This window comes from Protopterus annectens, chromosome 1.part1 (genome assembly GCF_019279795.1).
Source record: "Protopterus annectens isolate FY-2018-M chromosome 1.part1, PAN1.0, whole genome shotgun sequence".
Classification (NCBI taxonomy): domain Eukaryota; kingdom Metazoa; phylum Chordata; order Ceratodontiformes; family Protopteridae; genus Protopterus; species Protopterus annectens.
In genome coordinates, this window is record NC_056726.1 from 363,839,200 (window position 1) to 363,860,606 (window position 21,407).

Below are 21,407 nucleotides of genomic sequence, written 5' to 3' on the forward strand. Positions count from 1 at the left end.
AAGGTACTGTGGTGTGAAACTCAAAGGACAGCCCCCTCCATATAAACAGCACCACCACCTCTAATGGGGACTACATGGTGTGGAAGTCCTTGTGACAGTTTCAACACCTGATGGTATGCTGCTAAAGGAAAACGGGATGGGTAATAGCAGTAGACAAGCTACAGGAATCAAGGACTTAACTAAAACAAAATGGCCTGCTATAATTATGTTCTGGAAAATGGTCTATTCACCAACTGTATTCCCTAATACACAGCCCCACTCCTTTCATTACTTGCAGACAAGCGGGGTACAAATCTAATGGTCAATGGATACTGGATGACATGTAAAGATCCTGAGGCTATTATCTGGAACAGAACTTTAATACAGAGGTTCTGGCCAACAGCTGGCATCTGGATCCTTTACATTCTGCTACCTTGACGCTGTTTTGGTAAAAGCTGATCTATAGGCCAGCCACTCACCCAGCTAACTGTTCTGACACATTAACACAGGTTGCCAACTGATTTGCTTGCTGAACCATTACATAATATAATTAAATTCAATTAGAAATAATTACATTATGCCAGGTATTCTTTGTAGACAAATTGAAGTATTAATGCAAGACAGCTGGGGGGTCAAATTAAACATGTGTTCAGCAAAAGATTTCAAATTGTTTAATAGTTAAAACAGTTAGTACAAAAATGCTGCCTTTAAAGGTATGCACCTAATTTCAGCCTCATGTTCGTTATACATGACATACCAATGACTAAGCACAATTACCCAACATCACAATATGTATGTAAAGACCCCCTCCTCCAATCAAGGAACTAAAGAATTTCCAGAAATGTCTAATTATGTTACCATCTTAAGACTTCGTCACTGCAAACAGCATTCAAAGCCAAAAGTACTCATCCGACATCTTGACTGACACAAAATGATGAAAGATTAATTCTCGGTGAGGAAATTTATAAGAACTGTCAAATTCAGTTCAGAATGTGTTTGCAAAGAATAATTAAACACGGTCAAATAATTCTATTCAACCTCATTCTTCAGTTTCCAAAAAACAATCAAGCTTTTCTATACACTGAAAACAAGAGAAATGCAACAAATATTTTTCTTAAAGTAATTCAGTTTGTGTTTCTGAATTTCTGGACTATCTTGTGCAGGATCGCTATTCATCCATAGAAGACATTACCAATTTCAGCATGCAAGGTGGGGCTCAACTACAACCATGATGGAAGAGAGCGCTAACCCTGAATAATAACATTCTTTCAAATCTTTTGACTTTAGATTCCCATCAACTGCAACCTATGAGCTTATAGCATTTTTCCATTTAAACAATTTCATACAGTGTGCAAAAACCCCGCATGCTGCTATATGCTTCAGCTACACTCATGACTCAAACTCTGTTTCCATTTAATTCAAAGTAACCCCAAAACATGCAGGTCACATACAGTACAAAATAGCCAGTACCACATTATTTACAGGTGTATACCCAGTACAGAAAAAGCTAAAACACAGGCTGCGTGCAATGGTTTTACTGTGCAAGAGCACAATAAAGACCATTTATTAAGTATGCAGTGCTTTTGGTAGGACACTACCCAGCAAGTAAAATAAAATAGATAAAAACTTCAATAGCTTTCTTACCTTTCCCTGTGGCAGTGCACTGCCAGAACATTTTTTTCCCCAACACCTAATAAACTGATTTTAAAATGCTACGTTTCCACATGCAGAGAGACTGTTGAGGATTTGTAATCTTACTGCGGTGAAGAAGGAACTCTCATCATTCATAATAAAACAATTAAAAATGAGGCATTTCTGACCAGAGCCTCTGTTCCCATCCCTAATGTGGCGCTGGTTGTTAGTAAGTAAATTCCACGGCAATCTGATTGGTTGGCTGGTCACACTGGCAATCCTACCTGTGGTATTTAGCGCTAATGATTGGTTCCTGTAAGACTATTCTATAACAGAACACAGAAGATTGGTTCAGATAACAGCTGTGGGAGGAAAACAATGACATCACAAGTCCCAAAAAGGACAAAGCCAGTCTTTGTTTTGAAAAAGCATGCTTTCTGCTACACAGCTATTAATATATTGTACAGAGATCACATTTTTTAACTACCCATCTCATAAAGCATGCCTCTTTTTCCTTCTTACCCAAGGCAGCAATTTAAACACACGACTAGAGGTCACCGATGTGTACATATGCTAAAACGTGACAGTGCGAGAACAACATAGTATGCACACAATCAATCTGCCTCTCTACTTATGACACATATCCCAACTTGGGATTAAAGGAAGGTATACTGTTTTTTTTTTTCTCGGCAGGGCTGGTGAACAGCTATTAAACAGTCTGAATTTGACTATGCAAACTTTCTTCTTTTATGCATTCAAAAGCATGCAAAAAGAACTTTGAAAATTATACAAAGTGCCATCAGCAGTGAAAACGTGGATAAAGAAAAACTACAGCCAAATAGAAGAGAACATTCCATTAACAGTAATCAAGAAAAAATAAAAGCACAAAATTACCTGCTACCACTGTAGATAAAGGCAAACATATTACAAGTATAACTGGAAAACAGTTATGCTCAGTGGACTGGAGTAACTGCAGCATGACCTGGTTTAATTATACAGAGGTACTGTACAGGAGAGATTTGATTAAGGAAGAGGCGAGTCAGGTCATGTGTAGAGGGAGGAGATGGTTAAGAAAAATAAAAAAATGCAATTAGAAAGTGGATAAATGGAAATAACACAACATATGGGGCAAACAAACTAGACGGCTGGATAAGATAGTGTGCACTGAAGGATATAATGATATAAACCATGGGGGCATGACAGATATGCCTCAAATGTGACCTTAAGTCTGGAAAAGGTGATGGCTGAAGATGGTCTCTGGTCAAAATGAACAGATATATGGAGTAGTTTAACAGTACTGTTTAAGGAAAGGAGGTGCATGATGGAATATACACACAGGACAAGCAAACTGCCACATCATGACATAGCTCTTTCCCCAGACAGAGTTAGTAAACACGTGCAACTGCATTACTGCAGGAAATTGTCAGAGACACAAAAAAGCCAACAGGAAATGTCAAGTGAAAGACAACTCCACAGAAAGAATTTATAGTCAGCAGTAGGAAAAGTTCTGTGGACCATGTGAAGCTTTGAGGCTCAGATAACAGAAATGAGAGAGTGACAATACTGGAGTAAACTAAGAAAAACAGATATTGACAGCAGAGTTACTACAGGTATTTAACGAAGATTGTATCAAAGAACCTAAAACAATACACCAGCTTGAAAACTTCTTACCATACAACAGAGACCAGTGGGGATCTGGGTGACCTGCTGCACAGGTCACAAATGTGACATCTGGGAACATTAAACCATGAAGACACCACAGGAGTAAAGTGAGGCTAGTGTCACTACACAAGCAAATGACAACTATGTCACAAACAGCAATGCCGGTCCTACGTGAACAAATGAGTGCAATGAGAAAAGAGCTCAATACCAGTCTCAAGTCAGTTCTAATTTGCACATGGCTGTAAATGGTAATGAAGTATGAAGCAGACAGAAGACAAACCAAGCTCAAAGCAAGATAATATGACCTACCAAGAAACATCAAATATGGCACCTACTAGCAACGTAAGGTGTTGATCTCAGTAAATTTTGCAGAAAAAGCTTTGTGTAAGCAGTCCTATTAAGAAAAAATGTGGTAGAAAACTCATTTGAGGATGTTCTGATTTCTGATGCGAAACGGAGAGAATATGCTGCAAATGCAACACAAGGGAGTTCATTCAAAAGAATAAGACTATTTTTTAGACAGGTGTAAGAAACTTTGTGAAAAAGTAAACCGTTATGGCCAAACAACAAAACTTGCTTCCACCATACCTTAACGATGAAGCATTTGTACATGGGAGGTTTCGTTGCAGGTGTGCACATACAAAGGATGGAAGATGATGCTGATAAGGGTTCAACACAGACATTAGATAATGCAGGATGAAGGCCCTGTGACTAAGATTCCAGGTGATTCAAGTTCTAAAAACTGACTGAGCAAATTAACTGCTGTTTGAATAGGCTAGGGCAAATTTGGTGAAACTTAAAAACACTCAAGGACTGGCTTGCCCAGAATGACTACTGCCCTAACAGCAGATGAATGTACTTATTTTCCATTTCTCATGTCATTAACCTTAACTGTGGACTAGCATGATTTTTCTGTTGTGTCTACAGAGGTCTGGAGAAATGCAAGAAAATTTACTAAAAGCAGCATTAGAACATTATTTTTGGATGAATTAGCTCTTAGTTAACATGCACCTTTACCGTTTTTATATGCAGTGGTACAATGGTGAAAAAAACAAGTTCAATCCACTTATTAAGATCAGTATGGCAGTACTTTAATGTTTCACTCTGTCACACAGCTGTACTTTCCATAACTACCTCAGAAGTACATCTGATTGCAGCCTGGAACCAAACCCTTTCTGAGGTCACCAGGAAAGGAGAAAAAGTTTTGGTAATTTTTCTCTGAAATTTACAAAGTATGAGATGGGGGCAGTGCTAAAAGTACAGTACTGGAACTATACAACTGCACATGCTAGAGTACCATTTACTATTATATTGCTTCTTAGGAGCTTCTGCAACGGCAGGTATGACCACCATTTCAACTTCCAGAGCTTGCCAACAATCCAACTCCTGGCAGGGCATGAATCCTTCCATCTAGAGTGTCTGCTTTTATTTCTTTCTTGCCTAGAAAAACCGGTACTAGACCAACTACTCTTGGTTACAGCAATCTCCGGGAAATCAGATCAAGCAGAATACATCCAAGCTAACTGCCTCTCCGGCTTCTAAGTCACCCCAGAGCAGTGAAACTATCTGTTCCAAGACATCAAGAAAGGAAGACATCACATTAAAGGAGAAGAAAAGTACTGGCTGTTTGGTGTGTTGCTGCTATTTTGGTTTTCTTGTTGCTGTGTTTGCTACTACTGGTGAACTATGTACCCTGACTGTGGCATAAGGCAATCTTACTTAGTAAAGGTCTGACAGGTATGCGCAAGTGTCGAGGACATGTACTAGATCTGGGGCCTGATCTTTCAAAGCACCAAAGGGAAAACATTTTCCATTTGGCTAGGTAATCATAGATTCATAGTCAAATATTAAGCAAACTGTCCTGAAGGGTCATTTTAACCCTAGCCAATAACCTGGGATCAGAATCAGACCCTGTACCTTGTGTCTATAAGACTAAGACATTAAACATTACTCCAAATCTACCCACAAGTTCGCTTTCTTAGTGCGCCCCTCACACCACTGAGCAGATCCTCCAAAAATGTAACCGGTCAGCCTTAGCATCCTTAAGCTGTAGTGACTAACCACATGCTTTGAGTCAAGAAAACAACATACTTGGACAACATGACTTCCTTCTGTAGAGTCTCGGTCAAATGGGTGCTATAAGCAGCACTGATTACTTGTTCTCATTCTGTAAGACCCCTGGGATTAAGGGAACTAAAGGAAAGCCACAGATAAAATCATAATGAGGACGTGTCTTAATTTACTGACATTTGTTTACTGGGAAAATTCAAATGGGTCACAAGAGCCCAACTTTCACAACTAAGTTATAAAAACCTTTTGGTAAAATACATAATTATAATGAAGAAATGTCTAGCAGAGCCCTCTCACTGTTGGTACTCAGGCCCAAAACTCTGACATCATCCCCCCAAAAAGCAAAAAGTTCTAAGCAGGTCAACAATGTTAACAAGTGTCACTCAAACAAGAAAACTATGAAATGGAGGAGACACAAATACAGGCCTGTTAAATATGGCATGGTAACTGTTTAAATAAAAGTGAAGCAATAACAAATGAAGCAACATATAGCCAAAATATTTTTAAAGGATTACACTACTGATTCTGTAAGAATAGGCAACATAATGACAACTTTGGTGGGTGCTGGAAGAGGCAAAACTGCCCAGAGATTGTAGGAGATGCACCTAATTTTGTCCATAAAAGGAGGCACAAGTTTAGGAACTTGCTCGACAAAGTACAGCACAGGAGAAACCTCTGACCAACAGAAATGTGGTGGTAGGTGTGCACACTGCAATTTCATCAATGCCCAGGAAAATAGGCACTTGTGCCTACTACATGAAAATGGAGAAAATCTACTAGATATAATTGCAATACAACTAGTGTGGTATACATCACATGTTCAGAGTTCTGTGAGGTTTTCTATAGTGGTAAAATTATTGATACTTTAAAACAGGGAATATACCAGTGCACTTACTCTACTAAACACATTGACTTATCCAATGCCCTATTTAAGCATGCAGTATAATGCTTATCTTTAAGCATTTTATTTTTAGTTTTAGAAAAGGCGGGAATATGTAAGAGAGGTGGGGACTGGAGAACTCTCTCAGAAATGAGTTGCATGGGCAGCCAAGGACCATGACAGTACAACTCCAGGACTGAAGATTAGAGCTATTAAGTTAGGCAACTTTGTTCACAACAGTTTTTGACACCTTAGGATATTTTATACTAATTTGTTTGTGAACTGTCATTCCTGAAGTATAAGCTCATAGGGTTTTTGCATTTTATATCTGTACCTCTACATTTTTAGTCGTGATTGTAAATTGCTTAAGGACATGATGAACTGGTTACTGAAGGTTCTGACATTGAAATTAGACGAAAGCTCTAAACCTGTCTACATTGGTTTTAAACATTAAAAGTCCTTTTGGACAAAGGAAAAAAAAGTCTTGCTGCCTGGTCCTTGGATACTGCACTGCATTTAATGCTAAATGTGGTTACTGGCTTGCTATGCTGGGCTTGCTTCATCATTTGGTATTCTGGATCTTGTAGACGGTCTTCAGCCTAAAGCTGTTTACATGACACTGCTTAATTTCTTCTATTAGCAAAGAGAAATTTAAAGTCTCCTCTTTCTGTAATCTGCCTTAAAATTTTCATTTTTCATAAACCAAAATATGTTCCTCATCTAAAATTAAAATGAGTGGAAATTTTGTGATAGTAGCCTTTAATAGGTACACACAAAGTGTTGTGTTGAAAAAAGTAAACAATGGCTTTTAACTTCAGGTAATACAAACACACCCACACAACCATGAGCCATGGGGTCTGAATGGAGAGATGAAAGGTCAGCACGCAAATGAGAGTAGTAGTGCTGAAACTGAATTCATCCTCAAGTCTGGGTGAGTACCTTCACGAGGTGGACCCTGTTTTCACAAAACCTCACCAAGGCGACACTGACATACAGACTATTTATATAGCATGGATAGAAGCAAGTCAAAAACAAAAAGACAGCTGGGTGCACAAAACCCACAATAAAAAAGTGCCCAATCCTGGCAGGCGCACTGGTGCCAGGACTGAAAAAGTTGACAGTGTACAATCTTCAAACCACGAAAATAGTATTACAAGGGGGCAAGGCCCAGGAGGAGGATGGCCCCCTGTTGTAGAAGGAAGTAGTCCACAAAAACTGATAGGACAAAGAAGAGTCATAAAGACAATAAAGTGGACTATGGAGGATAAAAAAAAATTGTGTATTGTTACTACTATGTAAAAAGCAGAGAATTTCCAGACACAAAATATACAAAACGATTAAGAGAAGTTAGAGGAAAGAAAAATACTTCCACAAGAAAATTATCAGAAGCTTCAAATGATAATTTGTGTTCATTAATACAACAGATTTATGAAAAACAGTATATAGATCAAGAAACTTTGACCTGTTTGGAAAAAGAAGCATCTGAGGAAATGTGAAAATATAAACAAAACCAAAAGATATTTGAAAAGTACAAAAGAAATATGGACATGGGAAAGAAAGAGGTTTGATAGGGTGCAATATTTATGCAAAGGAGAAAGCCAAATTAATGTAAAGAAAGTAGCCCCAAAGATATTTGGAAAGAAATACAGGCAAAGGCATCCGGAAATGGAAAATTTCACAATAAAAATGTATCACAAAGATGGAATGTAGAAAAGAAGGTCAGTAAAGTAGAAGTTAAAAAAATAGAAGGTGAAGTTATGGAGTGCCTGCGAAGTGAAGGATTTGATGCAGAAGGTCTAACACAGGTTAGATTGCACGCAGCAGGATGGAGAGAGTCCCCAAAGCAGGGAGAAACAGGAAGACCATGAAACATCTGAAGAAATATGGACATGGGAAAGAGAAAGAGATTTAATATCGTGTAATATTTATGCAAAGGAGAGAGCAAAACTAACCAATACACAAAGAGCAGCACCAAAGATATTTGAAGAGAAATGCAGGCAAAGGTATCCGGACATGGAAAACTTTACAATACAAAAAAGAAGACAGAGGAAAAACAGAAAAGGATACAAGTAATGTAGAAGTTAAAGAAACAGAAACTGAGATTATGGAGTACTTGCAAAGTGAAGGATTTAGTGTAGAAAATCTAATTCAGAAAGCACCACAACAAGATAGAGCAGTGGATATCCAAATTAAGCGGAAACCAGTGGAATCATGTGCCATATGAAGAGAATTTGGAGCCTTCCACAGGAAACCAGTATAAATGTTCACTTGAAGCTAGACAGGAAGGGAAGGAAGAAACTGTGGAAACTCTGATGCAGTCAGTGTTGAGGAGTGATAGGCCAGTGAGTTCCTATATGATAGAGCAACGGACAGCACAGGATGAAATTGATGAGACTTGTCACGGGAAGATGTTATAGAACCTTCTATAAAATGCCCACAGGAATTGGAGAACAAAGGATGTGCCCTCAGTCTGGGAGAAAATGAGCTGAGAGAATTGCTTGATTTAATACACATTGTCATATGTATCAAGATCAATGAAAAAAAAAACAGAGTACACAAGGTTAATAAAAGCCAAAAAGCCAGAAGTCTGATAAAACAAATGAACACAGTAATTAGGGCTGTTAATAGACATCCATGTGATATAACAGAAATCAACAGGATACATTACTGTGCAGCTAAATTAATAAAGTTCTACCACATGAACACAGGGTAGTGAGGGAAAGGAAGGGGAGAAATCGAATACCATCATGGAAATATCAGAGAAAATTATAAAGCAATTAAGACACAGTGTCCTTGTTAGAAGATTATAGACAAGGGAATAGATCAACAAAAATACTAAGAAAAATAGATGTGATAAAAGCAATGCGCAATATTAGAACAGATCATGATCTATCATGCACTCTCTCAAATAAATTAAAAATTTCAGCATGGATGGAAAAACGTAGATGATACGAAGATAAATATAAAGGAAAACTGCAAAATAAGCAATTTACTGATGACCCAAAAGGTTTTATAGAGAACTGGGAAATAAGGTAAAAGGAATTGAAAGACCACCAAAAAAAGAAGAAATAGATACATTTTGGAGAAGTATATATGAAGATCCTGTGGAACATAAAGATGCAAAATGGATAGAAGTAGAAGAAAGTTTAAAGGTACAGGATATGAAATGGGATGAATTAACAGCTAGAGAGACTGAAACAGTCAAGAAAGCCTCTACTGGAAAACCCCAGGCCCGGATGCAGTACCTAAGTTAACATCTTTGCACAAAGATTTAGCCATGAGTAAGAATTATTTATATGCACACCCAGACCAGACACCAACCTGGCTAACATGAAAAACAATGCTCCTACTTAAGAGTGAACCTGCAAGCTACTCTAAAAAATTATAGGCCGATAACTTGCCTTCCAACGATGTATAAACTATACACTGAAATTTATGCAGTTTATAGTCATTTAGAAGAAAACTCAATTATGGCAATAAAACAAAGTCATATGGAACAAAGGATCATTTGTTGTTAAAGTCATAGTGGAGAAGATACCATGCATCACATAAAACCCCTACCTCATGTAACAAACCAGCTACTCTAATGTATTTCTGTTCTTCTACAAACCCAGGGATCCCTACTGTAAACCTCCAAATGTATTTTTCTATACGCATATTAACCAAGAATTGCTTCCTTCTATACAAAAAGTGCTTTTGTCCATATTTTAATTGTGACTTGTGTTTATGTGCAAACTATATTGTTACTTGTACGGAACTTTTCTCCCAGGGCCTCAACTGTAAATGGACCTATGTCCAGTCGGACTATCCCGGTAAACAAATCTAAAATAAAATAAACTGCAAAAAGGGGAAGAGTCTAAATATGGCATGGGTTGACTACAAAAAAAATTTGATAGTATCCCTCATTCATGAATAAAAGAGTGCTTAAAAATGTACAAGAAACACCCCACACTGATCAACTACACTACAGTGACCATGAAACAGTGGCAGACCACTTTGGAATTTAACCATCATAATAAAGGACAAATTGTTATCCCAGGGATAAAAATTCAAAGGGGGATATTCCAGGGTGACCCGTCACCGTTACTATTCTGCCTTGCCCTTAATCCATTAAGATGTTTACTCAACATCTTAGGCCATGACTATAATCTTGCTCTTAGAAAACAACAAAGTGTAAAGGACTTCTCACCTTCTCTCTGTAGACTATTTAAAACTGTATAGCTCATCAGATGAGGAACTGAAAGCTCAACTACAATTTGTCAAAACTTTTTCAAATGATATAAGAATGTCATTTGGTCTTGATAAATGTGCAAAAGTAACCTTTAAAGCAGGAAGTACATTTGTGTACACTTACCATAAATGTAGATGTTAGAGTGTATTCACTGTTGCAGTCATTAGATTTGGGTAATCTGCTGGCAGGGTGCCCTCAGTCTGCCTGAATTCCAAAGTCTTGGGTCCTGCGTCAGTTGTCGTCTCCTCTTCCATGACGTCAGGGGTATAAAACATGCAGCAGACGCCATTTTCTTTAGTTTTTCTTGCCCCCGATGTCAGGTGCCCCCCCCCAAAAGGTAGCAAATTTTATTTATATATATATATATATATATATATATATATATATACATATATATATATATATATATATATACATATATATATATATATATATATATATATATATATATAAATAAATATATATATACACACATATCTATATATATATATATATATATATATATATAGATATATATATATCTATATATATATATATATATATATATATATATATATATATATATACACATACACACATCAATATAAACTTTACCTTCATCTACAAGCAAATACACCACATAGGTTGTAGAAGATACAGTAGTAAAGATAAACTCCAGAATGACAGGGGGATGGGCGAGAGGGTAACCTGGACTGCAACAGTGAATACACTCTAACATAGACATTTATGGTAAATGTACACAACTGTACTATGTTCTTCATGTTTCACTGTTGCAGTCATTACATTTGGGTAGAATACCAAAGCTATGGTTGGGAGGCTAGAGCTAAACAGCATTAGGAGCAGCTATAAGGCCCTGCAAAACATCAGTTGCCCTGGATTTAGAGTAGAGAGGCAAATGGTAATGCTTTGCAAAGGTGTGAACAGAAGTCCAAGTAGCAGCCTCTAGAATGTCTTTGGTTGGTACTCCCCTTAGAAAGGCTGCTGAAGTAGTTGCAGAAACGGATGCAGTGGCTTATCCACTTTGAAATTGTCTACTTTGAGATAGCTTTGCTTTCTGATCCTGCAGCATGTCACTAGTAATTGCTCAGTTTTTCTTAGAGCTTTAGTCCTGTTCAAGTAGAATCTTAGCTGTCTGTGCAAGTCCAAGGAATGCAGAATTCTCTCCCCCTTGTTCTGCGGATTTGGATAAAAGGTTGGCAGATGAATTGCTTGGTTAAGAGCCTCACTGGAAACCACCTTAGGCATAAAAGTAGGGTTTGTCCTCAGAGATACCCTGTCTGGGTAAAATATGACAAAAGGCTCTACAGCCATGAGGGCCTGTAGCTCTGAAACTCTTCTTGCTGAAGTAATTGCTAGTAACACAGATGTTTTCCATAAGAACTTTATATCAGCTGTAGCAGCTGGTTCAAATGAAGGCAGGGTGAGCTTTTCCAACACATAATTGAGGTCCCATGCAGGCAATGGTGATCTTCTAGGAGGCCTTAAATTTTTGACTCCTCTAAGATACTGCTTTAGTAAAGGATGAGAAAAGATTGGTGGCTCTTTATTGTAATGAGCCGGAATGGCAGAGACATGGATTTTAATTGATGAGAAAGATAGGCCTTTGTCAAGCATCTCAGTTAAATATTGCAATATCTGAGGAATATTTGGCTCTGCTGTATCAGTTCTTTGTGCTTGATTCTAAGCACAGAATCTCTTCCATTTGTCAGCATAAGATTTTCTAGTACTAGGCCTTCTGGCTTCCAAAATGACATCCATTACAGCTTTACTGAGAGGTGGTGTTTGTATGACTACATGATCAGCCATGCTGCCAGGTTCAGAGTCTGTAGTTGATTGTGCAGGATCTGAGTGTTTTGCTGGGACAGTAGTTGTGGTCTCTGAGGCAAGGTCCAAGCTGGGTACTGAGACAAGTTCCTTAGGATTGGCTACCAGTATTGGCGGGGCCAGACCGGGGCAATTAGTATAATTTATGGTTTTGCTTGTCTGACTTTCAGGAGGACCATGGGAGAAGAGGCAGAGGAGGAAAGGCATAAACTGAAAGGTTTTTCCAACCAACTGAAGGACAGGGTGTCCACTTTCCATGCTTGTCTGTGATAAGTCCTTGTGCAGAATTTTTTCAATTGATAATTTTGAGGGGAGGCAAACAGATCTATGTCTGGGCTCCCCCATTTCTCTGTTAGCATGTTGAAGACTTGTGGATTTAGTTTCCACTCATGAGGATCCATAAGGTTTCTGCTTAAATCGTGTTTTGTTTTCCTGGCAGGAATTGAGCTTGAAGATGCATCTTGGTAGGTCAAAGCTGTGTCCCACAGTGCCATGGCTAATCTGCAAAGGGGGTACGAGTGTGTGCCCCCTTGCTTGTTTATATACCACATGACTGTGGTGGTGTCCATCTATCAGTAGTTGTCCTGGATGAAGTAAGTCCTTGAAGGCTGTAAGGGCATTTTGAACAGCTAGCATCTCTTTCTGGTTGATATGTAGATGCATTTGTTTTGGTGACCATATGCCCTGAATGCATCTTCCTGCCAAGTCAGGGCCTAGGCAAAGAATACAGTACAAATGAAAATCCTTATGAGGTATTCGCTTCCCACAAGTAATACAATTAACTTTTTCTGACATCGGTAAAAAGCAAGAAAAAAGTTTCCCCAATGGGGTACTTAGCTTTAGTGAAAACTTCGGTACTGAAACTCAAACTCGAATATTTCAGTAGTCGACCGACCAGCACTTGCGAAATGCTTCTGCTTTGGGCACCGCACGGCAAGAAAGACAAAAGAAAATGGCATCGGCTGCATGTTTTATACCCCTGACGACCTGACGTCATGGAAGAGGAGACAGCAACCGACACAGGACCCAAGACTTTGGAATTCAGGTCGACTGAGGGCAACCTGCCAGCAGATTACCCAAATGTAATGACTGCAACAATGAGACACGAAGAACATCTGCAACGCCAGGAAAATATCAGTTTAGGACAGGAATGTGGTATAAAAGAACTTGAGCAAGGAGGAGTGTATAAATATTTAGAAATTGATGAAGGATCAACAATAAAACACAAATGTGAATAAAACTTAGTAAAGAATATGTAAAAGACTTAAATTAATCCTGAAAACAGCACTTGCATGGAACAAAATCCAGGCTATAAACCAATTTGCTCTTCCTGTCCTAACTTACAGTTTTGGAGTGAATGACTGGCCCCAAAACGTGTTGGATAGATTAGATAGGAAAACAAGGATGCTTCATGCTCACTAGATAAATTATAAAAATTAGTGCATACCAAGATTATATATTCCCTGTTCTGAAGGAGGGATGGGCCTCCTTGATACTGATTACATGCACAGATCTGCAATTGCGGGACTTTACACACATCTGCTGACCTTAAGACCCAAACGTAGTGAAAGTTTTGAAACTTGAGAAGAATAAACGTAAGATGACTTCTCTGCTTAATCAAGCAGAAGCTTATCAGCGTCAAGCAGGAATGGAAATCAAACCTGAAGTAGATAAAAATCAGGCAAAAACTGAATGTGCCAAAAAACAAAAGAAATAATACAAAGTGAAGGATGAGAAGGCAAGAAATGTGGAAAAAGCATAAATATAGTTGCAAGTTAAGGAAAACTTCTGGAAGAACCTCATACTGATCAGGAACAAACATAGGAATGGTTAAGGAGAGGCAAATTCAAACCAAGAGACGAAAAGATAATATTGGTGGCCCAAGATAGTGGGGCTGCATGTACACTGGTTTATACAGTCCACTGAACATGTGGGAGAGACAGACAAATGTAGGTTTTGTAAAACCTAATTGGAAACAGTTGCATACCTCATTGCTGGTTGCAACATACTAATGGTAGAAGGACTGCATACTGAAATGCATAATAATGGAGCAAGAAGGTTACACTGGGGATTGTGCAAACATTATGGTACTGAAGTGGCTGAAAAGCACTGGAAACATGAGCCACATCTACCATCACTAAATCACCAAGTCTACATCACTTGGGATCATCCATTACCAACAGCTGAAAAGGTAGATGCTAGAAAACCAGATATAGTTGTCCAAGAAAAGAAGACAAGAGTAGCACTGATTATTGAAATTGCCACACCCAGTGACTACAGTGTCTTGCATACAGAGACACACACAGTCAACATATCAGGATCTGCAGGCAGAAACAAGAGCAATGTGGAAAGATACCCAGATAGTCCCAATAGAAGTTGGAGCAATGGGTCTTAAAAATAATTTACAATCTTATTTAGATATCCTATCAATACATGTAAATCCATATGAACTGCAAAAGGAGTCATTACTGGGCACATTGTGGGTGCTGTGAAGAGCACTACAGGCTGACATCAAAGATTGAAACAATACTAATTTCATGAATTTTAATCATACTTTGACTTAGAAATTAGGTCCACTCCTGTCATGATATTAGAAACCCAAAAGACCTGGAGAAATTAAAAACCATGAAGCAACACAGGTACTTCTAAGTGTAACTCTGACAAACTGAAAATGTCTGTAGAAATTTTTAAATATCAAATATCTGCAGTCAAGACTACATGAATGCATCGGACTATAATCCCAATGAGCTGCAAGAAGAACTGAATGGGAACCAGTCTATCAAGGATTTTAAAAAAAGCCACACTGATACACAATGCTCAAAATAGTTGTGTTGGTAACAGGCATATACATGAAGAGAAGGAATTTCAATCAGTAAGGATTAAACTGCATCCTGAAGATAGGATATAACTAGATGGTAGCAAGTTTAAAAGTATGTTTTTGAAATACAAGATCTGCTTGAATGGAAGATAACTGGAAAACATACTAGCAGAGTAAAACATAATTCTATACAATTTCTACTGGGCAATCACAAACTATTAGGCCCAACATGGCCTCTTTAGTAAGGCTGGCAGTCAGGCTGGTTAAATGCAGATATTATCAAAAGTACAGGCAGCATCGTTTCACTACGCACTCAACTTCTAGCATCTAGCCATCCACTCTGCCTCACACCATTTATGGCTGCATCAGAGTGCTCCAGAAGTATGGTTTAATGTACATTCCAATAATACCTATGGTTAAACAGGATGATGTGCACAAGCACTTGCATCTGAAGACCAACTAAACAGCCATCTCAGTTTTTTTTTTTTTTTTTTTTTTAGGTCTGAGCAAATAAAATGCCATTCAGAGATGTAGACAGGAGAAAGAATAGTTGTGTAAAATCTTACCATAACCATAGATGTCACTCTCTTCCATGTTGCAGTATTCATGGTGTGGGATTTTCCACCTCAGGTGATCTGATGTCTACTCCTATACAAAAACTTTTGCCTGGCTGCTGTAGGTGCGTGGGACATCACACATAGGGCCATAAACCAGGGACCTTAAATGTGACATCTGCATTCACAGACCTCAGAACCTAAAGCTCAGAGGAGTGGCCTGTCAGGAGAACAAGATGCCAACAAAAGGAACAAATGCCACTGCAAGGTTGAACAGATAAGCCTTCGGGAGTGGAAGCAGTGGTCAGAGGCCAGACCCTGATGTAAGAGAAGAACAAGAGGTATGGAGGGTGGGAAGGGGATACTGCAATATGGAAGAGGACGACATCTATGGTTATGGTAAGATTTTACACAACTATTCTTTGTCTTTCTATTCCAATGTTGCAGTATTCACGGTGTGTGAGAGTACCACAGCTCAGGAAGAGTAATGGGAGGAGGTAGAGGATTCCAGGAATCCTTGCAGGATTGCTCTAGCAAAGCCTGCCCTGGCGACTTGGTCTAATTTGTAGTGTTTGATGACAGTGTGAACCGTAGACCAGGTAGCTGCTTCCAGGATGGAAGCTGTGTCCAGGCCTTTGAGGAAGGCCTTAGAAGTAGCCATGCCACTGGTTAAATGAGCTCTTACACCATGAGGTAAGACTCTGCCATGGTGTGAGTAACAAAGAATGGATTTCCAACAGGAAATGGTTTGCTTGGAGACTGCCTTGCTCAGAGCCCTGGGGTGAAAGGAGTTGGTCTGTGTACATCCAGGGAATGAAGGATTCTCTCTGAGTTACTGGTTGGAGTTGGTAAGAAGGCAGGTAAGTGGATGGACTGGTTTAAGGACAGTTCATTTACCATTTTGGGCATAAAGGAAGGATTTCTGCTTAAGGTAACTATAATTATGGAAGATGGTGTAAGGACGGCAGGCTATGAGGGCCTGTTCTGACACTTCTAGCGGAAGAAATGGCCACTAAAAGAATGGTTTTCCAAGTGCACATTTGTAAGGTGGCAGAACTAGCCGGCTCAAAAGGAGGTAAGTTGAGTTTTTCTAACACAAAGTTGAGGACCCAGGGAAGAGGAATGGGTTTTCTTGGTGGTCTAATATGTAGGACCCAATCTCAGGAAAAGTTTAACGTCCAGCCTGGAAAGCAGGGGTGGCTGTAAGGGTAAGCAGGCAGAAACAGCTGAAAGGTGGACTTTCACAGAGTAAGCAAGCTAGTCCAACGTTGAGATCACAAACATAGCAAAGGACTAGGGAGGGGTCGGTCTGCAGTGGGTCCTTGTCCTTAAGAAGATACCATTTTAGAAAATATTTTCCAGACAGGTATGTCTTTCTAGTAGTTGGTTTCCTGGCCTCCCTCAGCATTGAAAGCACATCTTCAGAGTAGAGCTGTCTGTAAGGGATTAAAAGTTGATCACCCAAAGTGTTGGGTTTAGCATTTGCAGCGGATGGTGAATAAGAGATCCTTTTGCTGAGATAGGAGGTCCACCTTGTGGAGTAACTTGTGGTGACTACCCTTGGCTAAAGAGCGAGGGGGAAACCAGTGTTGGCTTGGCCAGTAGGGAGTCACCAGCAAGATTTTTGGTTGGTCCTTCTTGATTTTCAGAAGGACCTTTTGTATCAGTGGGAAGGGGGGGGTGCTTAAAGGAACATCCCCTTCCAAGGAAAGCTGCAAGCATTCACTCTCCAGGCTGATGGGAGTGTGATCCCTGCTGCAGATTCTGCTTAGTTGTCTGTTCTGGGGGGAGGCAAACAGATCCACTTGAGGTGTGCCCCACCAGTGGACTAAGTCTAGAAAGGTTTCCCTGTTTAGCATCCATTCGTGAAGGTGACATGATGTTCTGCTGAGCAAATCTGCTGGTTTGTTTTCATGAGAGGGGATGTAAGAGGACTGCAGGAAAACATTGTGTTGGGTGGCTAGCTCCCAAATCTGTAGGGTTATCCGACATGAGAGATGGGCCTTTGTCCCTCCTTGTGTGTTCAGGTACCACATTGACTGTGGTGTTGTCTGTAAGAATGTGAAGGCCTGGTTGAAGAATGGGGAGAAAGGCCTGAAGGGCCAAGCAAGACTATAGTAATCTCCCTGACGCTGATGTGTTGCTTTTGAAGGGCAGGGTTCCAAGGCTCTTGAACCCTGAAATCTTTTATAGTCCCCCCCGCCTACGTCTGATGCATCTGGGTGCATGGATTACATAGGTGAGGAAGTTGTATGGGAATGCCTTGGTCGAGGATGATTTGCTGGATCCACCACCTCAATTCAAACTTCAGGCAGGGTAGGAGGAGGATTAGTTCATCTAGGGAGTGTTGGTTTTGGGATCATACATTTTTTTAAGTACCAATGAAATTTTCTCATGTGCATCCTGGCTAAAGGGAGCATGGGGATCGTAGCTGCCATAAGTCCCAGTACTTGTAGGAATCGCCTTGTGGAAAAGGTGGGATACCCCAAGAAGTTCTTGGAAGTGACTTGAGAGAGACTGCACTTTGTCCTGTGGGTGGAAGGATCTTATCAAGTCTGACCTGATCCTGCATCCCAGGAAAACTATGTCTGCTGGGGGTGCAGAGATGATTTTGGAAGGTTTAGGGTGAACCCAAAGTTGTGCAGGTGGGTCATGGTGAATTTTAGGCGACTTCAGAGCATTGTTTCTGATTTCGCTAGAGAACGTCGTCCAGATAAGGGTACATTTGGATACCCTTGGTTCGGCAATATGCAATGGGAGGAGCCAGGCATTTCGTGAAATGTCTTGGAGCAGTAGATAAAAGGCCAAAGGGCAAGGCTGTCAATTGAAAATGTAAGGCAATGCCAGTAAATCTCAGGAATTTGCTGTGGGAGGGCATGATAGGAATGTGGAGATAAGCTTCCTTTAAGCCCAAATTGACCATAAAGACTTGGGGTGGTATAAGGGGCAGGAGAGTTTGCAGATAGAACATCCTGAAGGATGGAACTTTTAGGAACCGATTTAGGTAGGAAAGGTCTAGTATGAGTCTCAAAGGACCATCCTTTTTTAGTTGAGAATAGGATCATTTTCCTTTCTGGCCCACAGGGACTAGTTCTATAGTTTCTAGTGAGAGAAGCTTCTGCACAATGAGAGGGAAGAGGTGGAGCTGTTTTTTGGTGGGAAGGGAATGTTATTTGGCCTAGTTTTTCCCTCAGAGACAAAAAGTATCCTCTTTGAATGATGGAAAGGACCCATTGGTCTGAGGTGATGGTTTTCCAAAAGGTGAGGGCAGTGGGGCAGGCAGGCAGATAAGGGAAGGTGGGCAAGGCAGTCACACAGAAGGGCCCCCCTATGTTGGGAAAGGGCTGTTGGGGGGGTTGTTAGTCTGTCTGGAGTAAGGCTGTCTCCTGGATCATCTCAGTCTAGAGGAGGAGGGATGAGAAGTGGAAGGAATCCTCCCGATAAAGGAAGTTTTTGCTGGATAATTCCTGTAGTACTTAGGGAAGGGGGACAGCAGCACATGTTTGATGTCTTGCAGCTCTTTGCTTTTCTCTTGCAAGTTTTTGAAGATCTCAGGTGAATTTTCTGCCAAACAGTAGGTTGTGGTCCAGAGGAGCATCCATAATTTTGGATTTGAAATTCTCTGGAAGAGGTTGTAAGCGTAGCTAGAAATATCTGCAAAGGGCAGATGCAAAAGATGCAGACCTGGCCGAGGCTTCTGCTGCATCATAACTACACCTGATGGAGTGTCTGGCCACTTGGGTGGCTAGGGACAGTTTTGATGCAATGTCAGAATTAGGACAGTCAGGTGTAGAAGCTAGAAGTCTGGGACACTAGGTCCAGAGCGTATTTGACCATGTGTGTTTGGTAATTAATGGCTCTGAAAGCCAGGGTAGAGGAAGTATACACTTTTTTACCCAGTCTATCCATGGTTTTATTGTCCTTATCTGTGGGTAGGAGAGGAGCAGAAGGTATCTGTCTAGACTGTCAGGAGCCACAGCAATGACAGCTGGGTCTGCCAGTGGAGGTTTAACCAGGAATTTTTGGTAATCAGGCACCTTATAAAACCTGTCTTGTCTTTTTGGGGCTGGGGGCTGAGAGTCTGGGTTCTTAGAGTTATATGCGTCCAGGAAGGCTGGGAGCACAGGGGGTATAGCTTGAAGGAGAGGGAGACTCAAGTTGCAGAAGTTTAAAAAAAAAAAACTCTGCTGGTGTCCCACTTGAAGTACTCCATTTTAGTTATGGTTTCCACAATATCTTCAGGTCGGGAGTCCTCTTCAATGGAGTCTTCATCTGGGGAATAGTAGTCAACAGGGGAAGCAATTTGAGACAGAGACAGTCTCCCCCGAGGAATCATACTGATATTGCTGTTTTGGTTGGGGCTGACGTCTGAATAATCCTCTGTGGACGTGCTTTCCGTGGCTGCAGAAACTTCCTCAACAGGAACAGTCCAAGCTGATGGAGAAATAGGGCGTTCCTCGGCTCCAGAAGCTGTTGGGACGTCTGACAATAGAGTGGCAGTAGGAACAGGGCTGGAAATCCTAGCCTTCTTCCTGGACGGTTTGGGTTGGGTGGCCGACTCAGGGTCCATCCTAAGGGCTAGGCGTTTCAGACGCTGGTTCTTGCAATATAAATTTAATGCGGCCAAATGACTGCGAAGCGTCTTGGGCATGAAGGACTGACAAATGGAACACGACATATGGTCGTGTTCCCTACCTAGACAAAATACGCACCTATCGTGGGTATCTTTGTGTGGTACCTGACGGCTGCAATTACATTTGCCTTTTTTAGCTATTGGCCAAGAAACTACAGCAAACCAAGCACAAGCAATGTTAATGAAAAACAAAAACTCCAACGGGGTACTTATCTTTTTGAAGTAATCGTAAGTAGGAGCTGAACGATCGAAGTGACATCCATCTGCGGCTGAAATGATCTGAGGTCTGTGCATGCAGATGTCACATTGAAGGTGGTTTATGGCCCTACGTGTGACGTCGCATGCACCTACAGCAGCCAGGCAAAAGCTTTTGTACAGCAGAAGACATCAGATCGCCTGAGGTGGAAAATCCCACACCGTGAACACTGCAACATTGGAATAGAAGGACATCCTTTTCACCCAGAGTGGCTCAAGGGACCGTTTAAAGCTTAAAGACAAAGCACCTTCTGTGATTAGGAAGTGATGTTTCCAAATTATTTGCAAAACTCTTCACATGTACCCTACACATGCTCACTGTAATTTCAAAGTTGTGTGATTCCGGATTAGACCTCTATGCAGCTTGCATGTAGCCATGCAACCATGTACGAGGAAAGCTACACACTACTCAAAGTCCAAAACTGAATTCCAACAGTTGTTTCACTACTCTACTCACTTTGCTCACTTGCTGTACTTTCCAACTGTTGGCTTAAGTAGAAGCATGTGATTTCAGAGAGTAAAGCATTTTAAAAACCTTGAGCAATGAGTGCTCCTGCATTCAGTTTAGTATAGTCACCTTTTTTGTGTCTCTGCCTTAATACAGTCTGCAGAGTAGAAGCATGACTAAACATGTCACATTCAGAACTGCTATTTACTGTACGTTTGACCAACAGTAAAGTACAGTTTTGTACCTACCATAAATGTAGATGTTCGAGTGTACACCCTGCTGCAGTCATTACACTTGGGTTATCCTGCCGTCAGGCGGTCCCACAGTCGGCCGGAATTCCAAAGTCTTGGTCCGGTGTTGGTTGCTGTCGCTTCTTCCCTGACGTCAGTGCGCCAGGGGTATATATAATGCATCCAACGCC

General features: G+C 40.4%; 1 protein-coding gene across 9 annotated transcripts in view; it reads right to left on the reverse strand.

The window, feature by feature from the left end:
• Window positions 1-21,407, reverse strand: part of RBFOX2 (RNA binding fox-1 homolog 2) — a 2,020,637-nt gene that overhangs the window by 192,089 nt on the left and 1,807,141 nt on the right. Inside the window, exon 15 of one of the 9 annotated variants that reach the window (XM_044075317.1) lies at window positions 1,896-1,937. The exons of the other annotated variants lie outside the window; for them this stretch is intronic. Within the exon in view, the coding sequence (XP_043931252.1) occupies window positions 1,911-1,937 (27 nt within the window). The 3' untranslated portion in view covers window positions 1,896-1,910. Of the gene's footprint in view, window positions 1-1,895; window positions 1,938-21,407 lie in introns of those variants that run through there. 9 annotated transcript variants of the gene reach the window in all.